The sequence below is a fragment of the Sphaerodactylus townsendi genome, linkage group LG01, assembly GCF_021028975.2.
Source record: "Sphaerodactylus townsendi isolate TG3544 linkage group LG01, MPM_Stown_v2.3, whole genome shotgun sequence".
NCBI lineage: Eukaryota > Metazoa > Chordata > Lepidosauria > Squamata > Sphaerodactylidae > Sphaerodactylus > Sphaerodactylus townsendi.
The window spans coordinates 151757592-151776588 of record NC_059425.1 but is presented as its reverse complement, the minus strand read 5'-3'; the positions used below and the strand labels follow the sequence as shown (position 1 = coordinate 151776588).

At 39.8% G+C, this 18997-nt stretch overlaps 1 protein-coding gene across 1 annotated transcript in view; it reads right to left on the bottom strand.

Annotated features, from left to right (window-relative positions):
- CSMD1 (CUB and Sushi multiple domains 1) overlaps positions 1–18997 on the bottom strand; it is a 1361167-nt gene that overhangs the window by 438147 nt on the left and 904023 nt on the right. Inside the window, exon 8 of the mRNA XM_048497567.1 lies at positions 5847–5934. Within this exon, the coding sequence (XP_048353524.1) occupies positions 5847–5934 (88 nt within the window). The remainder of the gene's footprint in view (positions 1–5846; positions 5935–18997) is intronic.

The following is an 18997-nucleotide window of genomic DNA, read 5'->3' as shown; positions in this document are numbered from 1 at the left end:
TAACTGTACTATCTAAGGAATGTATAAGCTTACTGGAACTGACCAAACTTATTTAACTCTGTGCCTGAAAACAAATACTGCTCCTCTGCCAAAGATTTCTGTTGTAAATATATATTTCTTCTGCCTTATCCATTTCTTTCTCCAAGTTACTCAACTCCCATTCCCAACTCCTATCTTGTTAAAAAAATATTTTATTCTGTTTAAATTATCTCTGCCTCAGTATTATTATTTGGTGTGTCTTGAGGAGGAGTTTATCATGGAAGTTTTAAAAATAACAGAGCTGAGGGAAAGTGCTTCTTGTTACCAAACACTGTCATTTCCCTGAGCAGAAAAGGCAGGAAAAATCTGACAATCCTGGTCAGCGTGTGATTCTTCTGCCTTGGTGATATTCTAATGTGTGATGGGTCTGTCGCAGATGGCTACAACTGTTGAGTTGATCTGAGTTTAATCATCATGAACTTCAGCTCCAATCTCTCTCTTGCTCTACCTAGTCTATTTCACAGGATTGTTGTGATGACAAAATGAAAGAGGGGAGGACTATATATGCTATCCTTATCTCCTAAGACTAAGGTGAGATAAATATGTAATAGATACAAGATAGGCATAAAGACTAGTGTCCATTGTAAAAAAAATGTAAAAGGAAGTTCTGTACAAATTAGAAACGGATAGTGCAATTTCAGTCTATGGTTCTAGAATGGTATTACTCTGCTTACAATAGTATTGTTAAATTACTGAAGTTTACTACTTGTGATATCAAATCCACAGAGAAGGGCATAAAAATTACTAAGTTTGCTCTTACAACACCTTGGATGGGTAAATGAACAAATAGCTGTATTCTTTGTTTCCTTCAAACCTCAAATTAAATTTAAAGTATTGTTTTAGGGAAATAAATGAGCAATTTAAACACTATTACCCATTTCCCAACAAACTTCACTAGCAATAAAACAAAACAAAACAAAAGCCCATTTTGTTTCCTTCAGCATTACTTGAATCTTCTGAAATTCAAATTAACTTCTCTTTAGTCAAGGTCAATGGGACAGAAGGGTGATATAGGAAAGGAACAAAAAGAAAAAAACAGGGCAGCTATTCACCATGAAAAAGAACAATGAGGGGGAGGAAGAGGGACATGTAATAGGGTAATATGCTCCTGATAGTTGGCACTGACCAGCAGTTTAGTCACAGTGGCGTAGGAGGTTAAGAGCTCGTGTATCTAATCTGGAGGAACTGGGATTGATTCCCAGCTCTGCCGCCTGAGCTGTGGAGGCTTATCTGGGGAATTCAGATTAGCCTGTACACTCTCACACATGCCAGCTGGGTGACCTTGGGCTAGTCACAGCTCTACGGAGCTCTGTCAGCCCCACCTACCTCACAGGGTGTTTGTTGTGAGGGGGGAAGGGCAAGGAGATTGTAAGCCCCTTTGAGTCTCCTACAGGAGAGAAAGGGGGGATATAAATCTAAACTCCTCCTCCTCCTCCTCCTCCTCCTCCTCTCTCTTTCTGCCTGAAGCCTAGCCAGCTGTATATCTCTCTCAAACGCAATTCTAGCCTTCTCATTCTCTGAAGCTATTCTGGCATTTTCTTTTTCTCTTTCAGCTTCAATCTTTTTCATTTCCAATCCTATTTTCATCTTTTCTAACTCTAGAGAGGTTGTCTGTGTTCTAATTGGTTCTTCCTCATGGGTTGCCACAGCATCCCCTGTTTCTTGAGCCTTTTCCTCACCCGCTACCTTGGGTGGTGCCATTGTGAGAGGAAAAATTTGTTCTGTTTTCCTCTCACCAAACTTACATAGAAAAGTGGGCTTTCTTCTGCGTTTTGGGTACTGGATTTAGTTGTTATATGTATCCTGCCGCTTGCCGCCAATTGTAACGGGGTCGCTTATATTTAAGGCGAGGGAGAGATATTATCCTACCGCTAGCCACCAATTGTAATGGGATGGGTGGCCTGCAATCAAGGTTCCCACTAAACTGACCAGTGGGGTTTCCCTGGCCACCCAAAATATCCCAGGCTAGTGTTCAGGGATCTTTTTTTTTTACTCTGCTGCCACCATTAAAAGGAAGGAACTAGGAATCCCAAAAACTGATGCTGGCTGCCAAATATATAAAGGATCCCACCTCACATTCACTCTTGGTCTGAGGGGGAATGTCCTTCAGAGTCCCATATACAAAAAAATTGGAGGGAACTCAAAATTGGCTGGGATTCTAGTCTCTCAGACAGGCACTCTTCAACCTCTCACACACAAACGCAGGCTGGCACGAGGGTAACTTGAACACAACGAATGAAATTTATTTTGAAAACAAAAGAGAGGCTTCTTAAACTGGCTCAGAGAGGAATTACTTAACAGCTTGATGATGGTTTCCAGAGAGGTTGTTTTTCACTTCAAAAAAGTTACAGAGCTTCAGCAGTTGCTATTTAGGTTTCACACACATACACCACGCAGGTGTCTCTCTTGGAGAAACTTGACTTGGCTTTTATACACTTTGCTTTTCCTCACAGACGAAGACACTAGTCCCTTTCTGATCCACAACCCCACTTTGAATACACACACACCCAGTCTTATGCCCTGTGAGGATTCTTGGCATACAAACCTCCCTCTCTCTCACTAATCCCAAACTGGCCTCACTGCCTCTGGAATGGGCTTTTCCCAGACTGGTGTTGTACAGGGGCAGGACAGACTCCTAGGTCTGGTCAGTGTCTACTGACAAACCTCTGGCCGGCGCTTCGCTCTGTACCAAAAAGCCAGTGCCTTCCTTCCTCTCACAAGCTTCCTTCGCTTGAGGAGAGTCACTAGAATCCTGCCAGCTATCTGAACTGGACCAGAATTCCTTTTCACCAAAGACAGAGCTGAGAGACTTCACTCCACAGACTCTGCTCTCAACTGAACACGAGCTGTTCTCTTCAGAACTCTCCACAAAGAACTGTCTGACAGGCTCTCTCTGTCTTTCTGTTTTCCTAGCAGCGTTTTAGCGCCCCCTTACATTGGCCAGGGGCAACAGTGCCTTCCATCGACCAATCACCTAGCTTTTATTTAAATTAGGGCCTGCTGCCTTACTTTTCCTGTCACCCAGGCCTCTTTAAGCAGGCCTGCTTCACACCAGCCCTTCAGCATGGGGCAAGTCCGTTACACCTGGCATCCTTATTATGCAGTTTATATCAGTTTCAAGCTGCTACTTCTGATTTTGTGCACTAATGTTGTTTGTTTTGAGGGCCTATAGTCTTTATGACTAGAAAATTAGAAGTAGGTTAGGAAGTGTTCCTGGAATTTTGTTTGTTTGTTTGTTGTAATTGTTTTATTTGTTATCTGATTTTAATTAATTAATTGCTGCATTTATACCAATCATTCTACAGACGACTTAGGATAGATAAATGAAAACAGACAAAAGTAAAATACAAATAAAAATTAAAAAAAAACCTTAATACACCAATATCAGCATATTAAAATTTACCTCCTATTCCATACAGCCATAAATAACCCAAATTAAAACTTTCAAGGGCTCCAATACATTTTTATAGATTTTATTTCCTTTCTGTACCCCTTCCTTTCCATTGGTTATTGTTTTTGCATCAACTTGTGTAAGTTGCCTTGAATGTCACGTTTTAAAAGGGTGAATAGAATTTTTCAAGGAATAAAGCAATGAATTAAGCAGAGATACGTTGAATAGCCTCCTTGGTGAATGGGTACTTGTTGAAACTTGTATTTAGAGCTAATAATTTAGTTCTTGTGGCAGGTCACTAGCTTTCCAGACACATTACTGCTGTAGTATCAGTGAATAAGACATATGTTTCATTATTTCCCCCTGTCCTATGACCCAATACTGCATGCACATCATGAAAGAGAAATTGCCAGGGTCAGTGGAGTTCCTGTCTGTGAAACTGTTCTCTTTTCTAGCTCATGAAATCCTTTGGTCTTTCTAAATTACCTTTTTTCTCCCCTCCTGCTACAGGGAGGAATGATTTTCAGCTTTTTGAAGAGAGAGCTCAAGTTTGATAAAAAGCCTGTTCTCTTTCCTGCTTAGCAGGGTGACTAAAAATGTTGCAACTCTGTCAAATCTGCCTTTGAGCCATTGTGACTGCAGCAAAATAAACTGGTAGGATACAGGCTGGAAATCTAAATAATTGCAGCTTTCCCAAATTTACAGAAATTAGAATAGTCAAAACAAATTCTACACACATTATAGTGTTTGAGGGGAAAAAAACCTTTAACTTTGTCTTTTAAAAACACATAATAAGACAATTTGCTTTTTTATGATTAAACTAGTATGTAAATTTATAACAGCTTACTTTCTGCTATGTGTCCCTTAATTATCTCAAATCTAGGAATGGGGAAATTTTAATTCTGTGGAACTAAACTTATTGTCCTGTGTTGAATTATCCCACTCCCCTCTTCTAACATTAGACAACTGGGGTGGCCAGGTCTGCCCAGGGAAATTCCTGGAAATTTGAGAGCAGTGACTTGGGAGGGATGAATCTATGGGAGGGATTTCACTTAGGCTGATTCCGCATGGGCCAAAAACAGCGGTGTGAAAACGGTGTGAAAACAGTATAAACCCCTTTACACCATTTTAAACCCTTTTACGCCATTTTCACACCGTTTTCACACTGCTGTTTTTGGCCCATGCGGAATCATCCATAGATTCTGTGGTATATCAAAGAGTCTGCCTTCTGAAGCTGCCATTTTTTTCACAGAAACTGATCTCATTACTCTACAGATTAGTTGAAATTCCAGGAAAATTCCAGCCCCACCCACCCCACTCAGGATGTCGGCGCCAGCAAATGCAGCTTATGACCTATCTAAATGTCATTACATCATATATTTCCTTACCCTGGTCCACATCTCTGGCTGATGGTATTTAACTCCATCTGTCCTTTCTCCCATGAACTGATAGTTCGTAGCAGATTTTGGATGTGAACCGAGACTTCATTAGCTTGCATAATATTATCAAGACATAGGGACAATATACTCTTTTTAATTTCTGATTTTATATTAAAACAAACAACAGATAAAAATAAATAAAAGTAAATTGACAGATAAAAGTAAATTGACAGATAAAAGTAAATTGACAGATAAAAGTAGCAAAACATTATATCGAAATATAAAATTAATATTTATATTTGTTACATTCTAAGTTTTAGTATACCTTTCTTATCAATAACCCATTAAACTGATATTCTTCTGTTAAGTTTAACTTTCTTTAAAAATACCCACTAATAATTAAATATACTGACTACAATATATACACCAGCAGACAACATATATTCGATATTATGGTGACAGCAAGTAGAGAAACTAGAACAGCATTGCCATGTGCAGTGGTAGTCTCATACTCCCCTTCAAACCCCTCCTTAGTGTTTGTATTAATGCGCAGTAAGAAGGTTTACAGAAACTGTGTTTGCAGCATACAATATTATAGAGAGTACTAGAACAAGCACAACTCCACAAGTGTGGTATATGATATAAGTACATACATATAATGGAATATATGTTCCATTTTGTTGATGATAGACTCACTATCAATAATTTGCCTTGAGTCCATGTGAAAAAGGCAGACTATAAATAATATAAATAAATATCATCATGGACATATGGAGCTTTTGTATGTATGGACTTACTGTTTATTTTAATTAACAATGATCAAATGGAAAAGCTGGCAAAGTATCAGTGTGCACTGGTCATAATGGCCAAGGTTTAAGGGGTCTCAATGCCCGTATGATCCTACTCTGTTCTTGGTTATTACATTCAGTTCTTATTTCATTAATTGTGCACATAACTGACCACAGATTTTATGTGAACTGATGAATTTAAGTTTACTGTGTCTTTTTTACATATATAAAGCCACACAAAATTCTTACCTAAAATCCAAACCTGTCCTTTTTCCATTTTCAGGAACACCTGGATCAGGGCATGTGTCAGATGCAACTGCATCCCCACCTTGACTCACTGCAAGAGACAGAAACAAAAAGTTTTAGAAGATGAATATCATCATCAACAAGCTACTGATACAATTTAAGAAAAAGAATTGATTACAAAATTATAATACATTCTGAGAATGGGAAAAAAATTATTTCACATTGGAGGGAAAAATCCTACAGAAGGAGGAAAAGCTGATTGGTGGATGGGAAGAAGAAAAAGAAGCAGGAAAAAGGGAGAAGCTACAAGGACTACCAGGAAATGTAAAGAGGATACAGTGGGAAAGTGATGGTCCCACAAGTTCTTGCGGGGGGGGGGTGTACCTGCTTGTTTACTAATAATTATAAAACAAAATTATAAAACAGATAGTGAAGACATTGTTGAGAATGTTTACAAAGTTACTGAGGCTGGTTCCGCATGGGCCAAAAACAGCAATGTGAAAACAGTGTGAAAAGGGTGTAAAAGGGTTTAAAACAGTGTAAAAGGGTTTATACTGTTTTCACACCGTTTTCACACCACTGTTTTTGGTCTGTGCGGAATCAGCCTGAGAGAATATCAAAAGATGAAAACTTTCCTACTAGAGTAAGAGCATTGCAGGTTACTATTCTTAAAATATAGGTAATTTAAAAACTGAAAATTGTAGACCCACCCTCATACAATGTAATGGTTTCTTTGAGTCAAACCAAATGCAATGTAACTATATAATACAGATAATTTTTGTAAAGATTACAGAGTGGTAGATACACACAACTTTTTGTTGCTATTTCTTTACTTTCAACAGTGATGTTGGAAAGAGCTACCATTTACATCCCTCTTGAGAAGTCTTTGAAAAACACTTTTTGAAGATAATATAGAACAGTCAAAATGTACTGAGGCAGAAAGTTTTCACAGAACAGAATGAATTAGAAAGGCCCTAGTGGATTATAGATGACAGGTGATAGCATTAGAATTGAATGGTGATGGGAGATTAGGTGTAAAATATGGTTGATTTTATTTTAAAGATATGAAAGTGAAATAAGGTAGTATGGAAAGGAAGAAAGCATGATGACAAACAGGCTATGTAAAATCAAGAGATAAAAGCTATAAATCTTTACTGCTTCTTCCAAAGGCATCACAGGCAATTAATTTAGCTGAAAGCTCAAGCTTTACAAGAATAGAAATACATGTGAAAATCAATTCATATTGAAAAGTCATTGCACTGTAACAGAAAATATATATAACACAAATGGGATGTTCCTGTAAATGTCCAATTGCTGGCCCCAAGAAATGCTTCCCCCATAAAACTGATAAAATTGCAGTCATTACAGTACATTTCAACATACAAATCTCCACAGTCCTTGCCTCAGCCAGGTGATTATTTCAAAAAAGGTTCAAAATATAAGCTGTTCTCTCCCATTCAGTATATAAGAAATCAAATGTATGCCAACACTTTCTTCTATATTTGTACAGAATGCCCCCATAACAATACCTTTCTTTAACATCAAACTGGCAGAAATGAAGACAGTGGAAAAACAGTAATTCCAGAACCAACCCAAAATATGATTCTACATTTTAAACTCAGCATCTAATTTATACTATGTTTATAGAATCTAATATTAATCAACTTTTCTATGTGAAGTTCCAGAGACTTTTATTTCTGGAATGAAAGCATTTTGTCTATATTGGAATAAACTTACCAAGAGTGCTAATGTAATTTTTAAAACTTCAGATACATGACAGGATTTGTTTGTTTGTTTTTTAAATGAGGCATTAACGTGGTGATCTCTGTTGGTAAACATTTGCTCAGGCTCACATTCCTGTGATGCAGGCATAACAATCTTAAACTTCTCATTATCACAAATGTGGCATCTGAAAAGACTTGTTTGAGGGTCTTTTCTCCCCCTCCTCCCACTATTTTCTGTTTCCCTACCCTGAAAACCCTCACAGTTTCTCCCTTTTTCCTGCTTTCTTCTCTCCTCATCTACTAATTACCATCTACCATTATCTGTTCCCATGTCTTGAACTTTCCCTCCTTCCCTCCTCTTGGCAGCCTCCTACCTGGGATAACTCTGGCCCAGTTGCAAAGTGCCAGCCCTTAAGCCATGGCCTGCCAGCAACAAATAGTTCTACAGGGAACTTGGCTGGGGGGGACCTCATTTTTTTCTGTATGTCCTGCTCCACAATATTCCCTCTCCATCCTTCTGGCAACATCTTCCTTCTCTCGTTCCAACCTCCCAACTCAATGGTGTACTGAGCCTAAATGGCACCTGGGGACATCCCTTCCACTCTCCCTCCCAGAAGCTCACCAGGAGCAGTCCAAATAGGCATGCTGAGGTTTTCCCCCTCTCCAACTCTCTCCTCCTCTCAGCAGCTCACCTGGACTGCTCTGGGTGGGTGTGTTGAGGTCCCCACAAGGAGCTACCAAGACTGCTGCTGGGCCCAGGGCAGTTCCCTGGCTATGCTTTTGTGGGCAGCCTGAGGTAAATGCATCCTTTGTGCCTGAACAGAGTTCAAACCTCCCATACTGTTGCTTTAATTTTTTTTAGCTTTTCAGATTTTTTTTTGCAGATCCTGGGGTTTTCAGAAAAGCCTGTTGGGGGGGTCAGTCTGTCCCCATCTACAGATCTAACTATCTGCAGGCAGGGGGCAGACTTGGAAATTAGACGTATAATTTTACTATTTGCATTATCTGTCTGGAAACATTATTTAACTACTTTTGACTTAATGATGACTCAAACTAATAGAGCAATGTTAAGCAGAGTTCTACCCTTAAAAGACCACTGAGATCTGCTTATGACAATAATGTAAAACCCTAGAGCTTTGAAACAAACAAATATTATCCCTCTTATCCTACTAAATTCTGAATTAAAATGTTTCACGTTATGCTACACAGTTTTACCACAGGGTAAATAAAACCTCAAGACTATATCATAAATTACATTAAGCTGTTCAGTATCCAGTGGATCAAAGTGCTGCTTTTGTTCATTTGGAGCTGTTCATATGATGGTAATTTCTATAGCAGAAAGGCAATGCAGCTTTCTTCTTCCTTACCATTGTTTGTGCAGAACAATCAGACAACCTTTTTTAATGTCACATTTTCTATAGCAAATTTTTGCAACTCTAGAAATATGACATTTCATTGTAACAAAATATAGCTGCCTTGTATATGCCATCTGTATGACAGAAAGTCTGGATATAAATCTTCTAAATAAACAGCTAAAATAAAATAAATTCAGCTTTTCACAAAACGAACTGTCTCACTGAATATCCTGACAGGGATGGAGGGTAGAGTAACAAATGCTTGTAAGCAAATACAACCATGGATCAAGTTGTGTTTTAATGATGAAATTCCACTCTGCAAAGAGTTTCTCTTCAGCTCCCCCCTCTGCCTCCTTCATTGTCTTCCATAGCTTGAAATTTAGCTTATAAATTCTTCTGGACAAGGGCCATCTTCTTGTACCCCCAAAAGCACCATTCATAATAATGGTACTAGTCATCATCATCATTGTCATCATCAACATCACCCAGCATATCTTCGGTGGTTTTATATCCATAGTGACACCCAATCATGTTAGTGTTAATGTGTCTTGAAATTTCATATCAGTCCCCATTTGTCCACATTTTCCTATTCTGTCCTTTAAAAACACTTACTGTTTTTACAAAAATCCCATTGGCCCTAATACAAGACAGACTATGCTAAAGCACACTGGAATCAATGATCTTGAGTCCATCAAACCCTATAAAATCACGGCCATTCTGTTTGCCAAGATCACAACCAGCTAATTATCCCATACTTAATACTAACAATTTGTTGCACTAGTTCTTACAAGAGAAACCATTGACACCCCCACCACCCCCAAACTGATCAAATAATTCCTGCAGAATTATACTACTACAACATTAATCCTAAATCACTAATATACAATAGCACTTTTATACATTCTGGTCAAGTCTACACCATTGTGTCCTTCATTTCAAGCTTCATAACCAGCCAAGTGAAGGAGGAACACAGAACATCAAAGGCTATGAACATTTTTTATTATATTAAAACTAATAGACATTATGTGGGCATATGTTCTTTAGAAAATTACTGCCCATTTTTTGAGTTTTAAAATCAGTCTAGAACCTCCACTTTCAGAAACAACTGATGTTGAGGAAATCAGTTAATAATTGTTGTTTTTTCTCCTTTAGAGAAAACACACCCCAAGACTTACCTTGGGGCGCCGTTGCGGCAGGGGAGGAGTGAGCGGCCACCCTCCTTCCTGGTGCCGACTGGCTGCAAAGTTACATGAAAAGTAACTGTCATGTGATGTGGGAGACAGGTGTGCCTATAAAGGGCAGCGCCTGGCCAGCTCGGCCTCTTTCTGAGGCCTGAGAAATATGGAGAAAGATTAAGAAAAGTAAACATCCATGTAAATTTGTAAACAATGACTAGTTTGAATCTAATTTGTTGGTGTATTTTTTAAAAATGGATTTCAAGGTTAACACAATGTTCTTTGAACACATTATTCAAGAGAAAAAAGTTACACCAGAAATATGCCTCAGATGAAGAAATCAATTTCAAATAGTAATACTAATCCACCACTTACCTTTTAAATAAATAATACTGAATGACTAAAGAGCTACATGTTGCTCTCTGATACATTTTCTTGGGGCTCTTCTGCATGCCTTTCTCCAACATGACACCAGTCCCATTTTCCAGGAAAGTGAGCAGTCCAATAAAATACAATACAATTTGTCCATGACAATGATAGTAAGGTGGCGGAGATATGAGGATACTGTGTATGAGGCAGAGTCAACATGGGGGTGAAATACAGATAACAATAATATTGTTGGCTGCTAGCTCATAAACAAAAATTCTTGTTATGTAGGAATCTTAGCAGAGGCCCTTTCCACACAGCCAGCTTACGGGGGTGCAGCGGCATAGTTTATGCCGCTGCACCCCCATGGGACCATTCGCAGTGACAGTCCTGATGAGCGCACCTCCTGTGGTGCAGCCTTCACACAGGCTGCGCCGCTCCCAAACGCTGCTCACCTCCCATCTCCTTCCGTCACGTTCTGGAGGCCAGGGGACACGCCCACCCTGGAGTCGGAGGCCAGGAGGTGTGTCTCCTGGCCTCCACAACGCGATAGGAGGAGACCGGAGGTAAGCAGCATTCGGGAGGGTCAGGGGACAAACGCTGGCTTCCACCCGGTGCCATTCACATGGCACCAAATTAAAGCTGGCATTGGCAAAAAACCTTGCTCCCCGAGCGAGGTTTAAAAACACCGTTTTGGTGGGAACCGACTGTCGCTGCAGCGATTTGGCAGCAGCGCCTGTGTGAAGGGTCCCCATCAAAACGGTGTTTTACCAGCCCGACAGCGTCGCTTTTGCCCATGCAGAAAGGGCCAGAGAGAGAGGTTTTAACTCCCCTTGATAACACAGAGTAACATTTATACTTTAATAGCCAGCCTAATAGAATTCTGGAATATTTGAAAGGTAGCACTATTTTGTGTCATAACCCATGCCTGCAAGCCCTTCTCACTCCAGATCCAGAAGGGCTGGCTAAGGTTCCACAGTAGTCAGGCGATAAAACCCTATATGCTAGATTATAGTTATGTATTATTGTCTGCGAGTCTTTTGGAAGCCTTTCGGAGGTGGTGAAGCGACAGCACCGATCCCAGCTGCCTGGGAGATCTGGATTGGGCTGTAAATGGCAGAAAAGAACTGCAGAATGATTTGTTCCAAACTATCAAAAAAGAAATTACAGTAACCATAGCAATATAATCAACATGCCATTTTGTCTTAAGGAAAGGCTAATTTAATTGTTTGCAACAATAGTTAATCAACGCAGAACAAATGAACTAGCAAAAGAGTACTGCTATAAGTACTCTCAAGAATAAAATCACATGTGGTCAGAAATACAGATAACAGGAAGGAGAGTGTGTCCTTTGCCAGTTTTAAATGGTATCTCTGAATGTTAATCATAAGAAATTCACCTCCAGCTTTGGGATGCTCAATACCCAATGGCTTGGCATTTCTTTCCTGAGCAAATTTTGATTTGTGTAGTGAATGAACTACAGCTGTAACTCAAACTGAAATAGAACACTGGAACACAAACACCTCCTTAAAGTAGCCTAGTTGAAAATGTCATCTGCTTAAACAACAACAACTACTACTACTAACTGCATAACTAACTGGAGTTCACTATCACTATGTAGAAAGAATGCTGTTTCAAATGGTAGATGTCCTACTGTTACCACAGGTTCAGGGTACAGACCCAGAGGCAAATGAGCTATACCGACAAAGGAATAAAATTAAATAAATATTCAACCCAGCGAGGGCTCTGCTAGCATCAGGAGAGTCACACCCCACTGGCTGAAGCCAAGGGCTTATAAAGGGTAAAAACAGTACATCAAAAGAGAAAATGACAGATTGGTGTGACTAGAATTACAACATAAGTATCACAATTAAGTCATCAATATGCCAGGAGGTGGTCTTAATGTTCCTAAAACGTAGAAAGATTTAGATCCGAAGTTTGACAGGATTCTAGCATATTTCACACCATTGACATCCTGTTCCTAGGATATTTCTACCTTCTTATCTAAATGTGCCTTTATGGCCATGACTTAAACTAAACAAAAGAGGCTAACTATTGACACTCCTCTGGAGTATCTCAGAACCTTGGTGCCAGGGAGGGATTGTTTCTGGGCAGAGGAGGGGAGTTTTCCCTTTATCATTGTGAGTCTTGCATTCCTAAGCATGATTTAGAACAAAAGGGGTCTTTTGCTGGCACTATGAATTCCATTAGGCCGAATGTTAATGAGCCAAGTGAAGAAGCCTACATGGCTTCTTGCTTTGCAGATTATGGCTGCTGCCATCAAGGGCCTGAATGTGACAGCAATTTTTAATTTTTCTTTTCTGCACTTACACTACTTCAGCCTGAAATTTGTAAACTAGGCGAGAACTGACAGTGAGTGACTTCCACGTTGTTTTACAAGGTAGCAAACATCAATTGACATATGTAAATGCCCCCCTTTAAGGATTTAAAGTCACAAATAAGTGCCATGAAAATGACACTGCAGTTTAAGCAAAATTAAATGTCCCATTTACTATGCTGTATTTCAGTTGGTTGATTATCTTAGAAATCTCAAGTTTAAAACAACACTGCATTTCAATATTGGAAGGAGGTGATGATCATTTTAAAACGAGGCAGTTCTTGATATACAATTTTGATTAATACTCTACTTTAGGAATTGGGATTTGAATGCATGATTGAATGTTAGGTTTTGATTGAAGAATCTGATTGAATTTGACCAAAACAAATTTTCCTTTTTCACTTTAGAAAACATTATTGAAATTAAATCTTAGATATACCATATATACTCGCATATAAGTCAAATTTTTCAGCACATTTTCAGCACATTTTTTGTGCTGAAAAAGTCCCCTTCGACTTATACGCGAGTGAGGTGTATTTTAAAAAATATTTTAGGGTTTTTACTTTGTCGGCCGCCAGGGAGCGCAGTTTTTAGGCTAGTGGCACCTTAAAAAAATTTCAGGGATTTTTCAAGAGACTCTCCTGATGATACCAGCCAAGTTTGGTAAAGTTTGGTTCGGGGTTCCAAAGTTATGGATCCCCAAAGTGGGTGCTCCCATCCTCCATTGTTTCCAAATGGAAGCTAATAGTAGATGGGGCTACCCTTTTGAAGGTCCATAACTTTGGACCCCCTGAACCAAACTTCACCAAACCTGGGTGGTATCAGGATGGTCTCCTAAAGATACTCTGAAATGTTGGTACTGCTAACATAAACATTCCTCCCCTGACAGGCACCCTCAAATTTTCCCTAGATTCTTCCTTTAAATCACCCCCCGCTCTTCTGAGTGGATTTAAAGGGAGAATCAGGGCTTACAGAGCTAGTTTACTGTTTTTCTTTGAAATAAATATTCAAAAACATTTAACCTACTGATGCCTTAATTAATGTAATTTTATTGGTATCTATTTGAAATTTACCAGTAGCTGCTGCATTTCCCACCCTCAACTTATATGCGAGTCAATACGTTTTCCCAGTTTTTTGTGGTTATATTAGGTGTCTCGACTTATATGCTGGTCGACTTATACACTAGTATATACGGTACTGAAACCACAAATAAGTCAGATGGTGGCCAATGATCAGCATCAGGTACTGCAATGTCTTTTTTCTACTCCCTAAATTTTTTTCTATGGAGGAAGTGTTTACATTTCCCTAGATGTGGTAGAGTGAATAAACTCTGTGCTCTGATGTTTGTCATTCTCAAACATATCAAAGTAAGAAACATCTGAAAATGGATGGGAATGGATTAAAGCTGCCGATTGCAGATGGCTTCTGATGGCAGCCAGTAGTCTGTTCCTGCAATTGCACATTTAGAGGTTGAGAACTGCACACAACCCGTTGATTAATTGGCTACTTAATAACCATATGGACAAGAATGAGATGGAACTTGCAGGTGTTGGACCATCCTTAATTGCAGCCAGTGTTGAATTGCAGATTTACATCAGCTTTGCTGGTATTCATCACACACTGACAAAGGTAGATATGACGTGGAAAGCGAGTGGAGAGAGAATAACATTACAGTTAAAACAACATCATTGTGTTGTCTGAAAAACCCATATTGTTGGGTACTACCCTTTGTGATACAAGAAATAAGGTGATAAGATCACTGAAGTATATGTTTTTCTATTGCATATTGAGCCTCCCATAAAAATGAGTTTTCAGGTGTAAAAAAATCAAACCTGGGAATAATGTAGTATGGAGTGACTGGAATATTATCAGGTTGTTCAGGTTGTATGATAACTGGTATTGCCAGAGGAGCATGATTTATACCATCTTTAAATAAAAACTTGGAAACTCTAGGATCAAAAGGCACTTGGCTGCCCCTTAACAATATAGACACTTGTCTCAATTCCCAATAGCTCCCCTCTCTTGCTTTTTATCTCCATGTATGCCATTCTCTTCAAACAAATTGAGAATGCATAAGGAAAATAGGAGGAAAGTCAGAGTACTGGTGACTTCTGTATTGCACAATATATCAAACATTACCATTTCTTTATTGCTTATATAGCTCATAAATTAAGACAAGGACCTTAACTTTCAATTTACATGATTTTTGGAACATTGATCAATTGTTAAGAAGCTTAACTTTTTTGTCAGAAAATAGATGTATTTATTAATCTTTCAATTATACTGAAGCAGACATGAGAAATTTCACTTTTTGGCATTTTACGCACAGCGTAATTACACCGAGGCACAATTGAGATCGAAAATCCCAAGTCAATGTTATCCCGGCTATTCCCTTCACACGGCTACATGTTTCCATGTAGGAATCGAGTGAAGACCGGGATGAAATACTCACATTTCTTTCACACAAGCACAGTTGCCAAGCACAGCTTCTTGACCACATAGTATGCACAAATGGGGGAATGGGGAAATTTCGGATTCACATTAACTGAGGAGGAATGTTGACGGGCCGCTGCCATGACCTGGAAACATGCTTTGGGGGGATGTGTTAGGAAGTGCTGCAATGGTCAGTGAGAAAGAAGAACATGATGTCAGAAAAGGAGGCCAGATAGGCGGCCAGCTGGTGCAAGGAGATCAGGCAGCAAGGTGGGAAAAATAAACGTGCTTGGGGGGACATGTTGGGAAGAGCGGGCTGCAACAGTTGGTGGGGGAAAAGAACATGACGTCAGAAGGGGAAGACAGGGAGGCGGGCTGCTGGGGCAGGCAGACCAAGTAGCGAGGTGGAAAAAATAAACCAGCCCAGCTGCCACGGTGTTTGCATGGCAGCGGGATCAGTGTGGAACATGTGAAAAGAACTGCCAATTTGGCGATTTTTGAAAACCCTGGGATAAGTGAAATTGTATGGGTGCCCCTGATTTAGGACTGGGAACCATGCAAAAATCTTGCACAAACTGGGATAAGTCACTGACCCATCCCAGGATATTTGGATTGTGCGGAAAACGCCTCTGTTTAGCTATATTTGTCAGCAAATAACAGTCAGTCCTTCTCTAGATTAAATTTCTCAATTGTTCCGTACAAGGCCATGCTCTGTACCCTCATTGCCAATTCTGTGATCTCACTGTGGTAATGAAGTAAATCTTTGTACTCATATGAATTGTAGAATATAACACAACTTCTGTATTGCAACTAAATTCAGCCTAGCACAGAAAATGAAAGCAAGAAAAGAAAAATCCTGGGGTGGAGTTTTTCTCCAAGCCATAGTCAGGTTCCAATTAACATGTTATTATCCCTTTTACAACACCTGGGATTAAAATTGTCATGCTGCAGTACTAGTCCCAAAAATCTGTGACATTTATGGCCAAGAGAAAAACTAAGAGACTAAGGAGTCACAAATTAAGAACATGGCATCAGCCCATAGATCACTCTTTGGTGATTTCTGAGGAATGACCTTTTTTTAGTAGGTTCTGTGCCATATTTCTTTTCTTTTGTCAATTCCAGTCTGTAGGAACTTAAACAACAATAGTGAGGAGTGCATTTATTTCTTAAGTCACGTTAGTGCTGCCAGAAGTTGTCTGGGCCTTCTGCTATTTGCATACAGTAATTTATTGGAAAGAAACTGTCAACAGCAAAACATTCATTTTAAAGCAAGGTTTTACTTTTTCAAGAGGAAAGATAATTTGCTGCAAGCTGCAAGTTCCCTTCATCTGATTTTTGAAGCTCCCCTCTTGCAATTTTAAACTAATGAGAGTAAAAAAAATTTTTTTAATTATTTGCCTATTTTGCTTATTCTGGAAAAGACACAAAGAAGATTTTGCATTTGCACGCTTCATACCCTATCCCAACAAATGAGAAAAAGAGCAATCTGATTGCTGTGTTTCTAGAAATGGCAAAACTAGTCCTTTTATTCCCCACCGCCACCATCTTTTCCACTATTGTACCTCAGAGTCCCCCAGTCTACCTTGGATTCCTCATAGCCATACGACATTGTGAAATATTTTGTACATGTGGAACAACAAAAATATAGAAATAACTTTCTCTCCCCCCCTCCCACTTTCTGTTTCAGTGCAAGAAAACAGCTGAGGGGAGGCAGACACCTTCCTCCTCCATTGGGGCAATCTGAGCCCGAACAGCCTCTCCTTTACTTTAACAGTTACGTAATGCTGGTATGCTGTGAATGCACGGAACTCAGGCCCAACTCTTCAAAACTGCTCCTGTCCAGTTTGTCCCACAGTATCTTGAATATGTGCAGTGCTTCCCAGTAACTTTTGTGTATGAATGCATACCTTTTCACACATGCGTGAATGAACAAACACCCACAATTAATATATGGAAAACAAAGTTTAAAATAAACTACCATGGCCCTAGAAAAACCGTCAGCCTTAAGAAACAGCAAAAACAATACTGCAACTGGCCAAAATCCCTTCAGACCAACCAGACGCTCCAAAAACTGAATGTGCAAAATTCCTATATTATACATCTATGAGCATGTAGCATGTATATTTGGTTGATCTTGACTGAGCTAAGAGATTAGGGGGATATACTTGATCCATTATTACCACTGAAGAATTACTTCTGATTTAATTTAGCCTGGAAGATGGCCTCACTTTGAAATGATTGACCTGGCCACCTGGATCCAGTGGCGTAGTGCCCATGGGGTGGGGGTGGGGGCGGTGTGATGCCCTGGGTGGACCAGTGGAAGAGGTGTGGCCGGGCTGTTGAAGGGGCATGGTGGGGGTGTTCAAGGGGCAGTTTCTCCTAATTGCGCCTCTGCCTGGATCTATGCCACAGTAACGTGATAATTAGATTATTGTAAAACACTCTACACGAGTCTACCTTGAAGAGAGCTCATACAGTCATAATCTCTGGTCCAGGCTTTTCACCTTTTACCTCCAACCACCCTAAAACAAGTCTCCCAAGCTGGAGGGCTGTAAACCACCACACCATCCACACTTTGCTTTTCTATTCAAAGGTCCATCTCCCGCTTTAGGTGTTTGACACAAAGTGAGTTTCTTTTATTTGTATTTTGTATTCTGGCCCATTATGCATGGAGTTTTGTCCTCAGGGTTCTTTGCTGCAAAGTGGGGTCATAGTGGAGTCTCCCTGCATTTCTCTGTTTACATTTGAGGAGGTGTCCATTGCCTGCTGCACAGCTTGCATGCCCCCATTTCCAGGTCCCAGTCATCGCAAGATTGCTGGACTTGTTTTTAAAGCCCTTTGAATTTTTATATCACTATTTCTATGTATATTTCTGGGTTATATCCATATTCTTGTGCTTTTTGCAAAAGCCAGCCATAGATCCCCCAGAAATGCCCATGAGAAGTGGAGAGATGGAGAGCAGAAGAAGCGGAAGGAGCTGAAACCCTGAAACAAGGGAAAAATATCAGGGTTTCCCGCTCTTACTAACCGCAGGGCTTTTTGGATCAGTGGCACCATAACACAGAGCAAAAGGAAATCTCTGCCTCAAAGGAAACATTTGTACATTGTGGGCAGAGCAGCAGTGTATAATCTGCCACTTTGTGGTTTTACCTGGGACAATTCCTAGAGAGGACTAACATTTCCAGGTTATTTCCTGGAAGTAAGGTCACACTGTCATTTATGGCTATTTAAAAAAATCCTTCCACTGGCTACAGCGGCGGCAGCAGGCAATACAAGTCAGGGGAGTCCCCTGCCACCCCTGAAAGGCTAGCAAGTCTGGTTATTGGGGTTGTTATACCCAATTTTAATAGATATTAATTTAAAAATATTCCCCAGATTCCGGAAGATTCTACAAGAACATATTTCATCATATCAGAACTCTTACAAGAAGATGTCAGAAGCAAAACTATACATTTAGCTGGATACTCTGCTTTTAGAGTGATTACATAATTTAGCTGGGTCCTCCAGGAACAGAACTTCAGGAAACATTTCAGTCTCCCATGGGAGGGAGGAAAGGAGAAAATTGCACTTCAGAGGTAGAAATACTTGCCCGCACAGCAGCACTAGCCTGGATCCAAACCCTTGCACACGTCAAAATTCAGATATCTTCATTCACTTCAGTCATGAATGTAACTTTAAACAACTACAACCAAATTAAGTTAACTTGCAATATCCTGTTTCCTCCAACCTGTATTCCCTGTGTGACTTTCTGTCTTCTAAACTG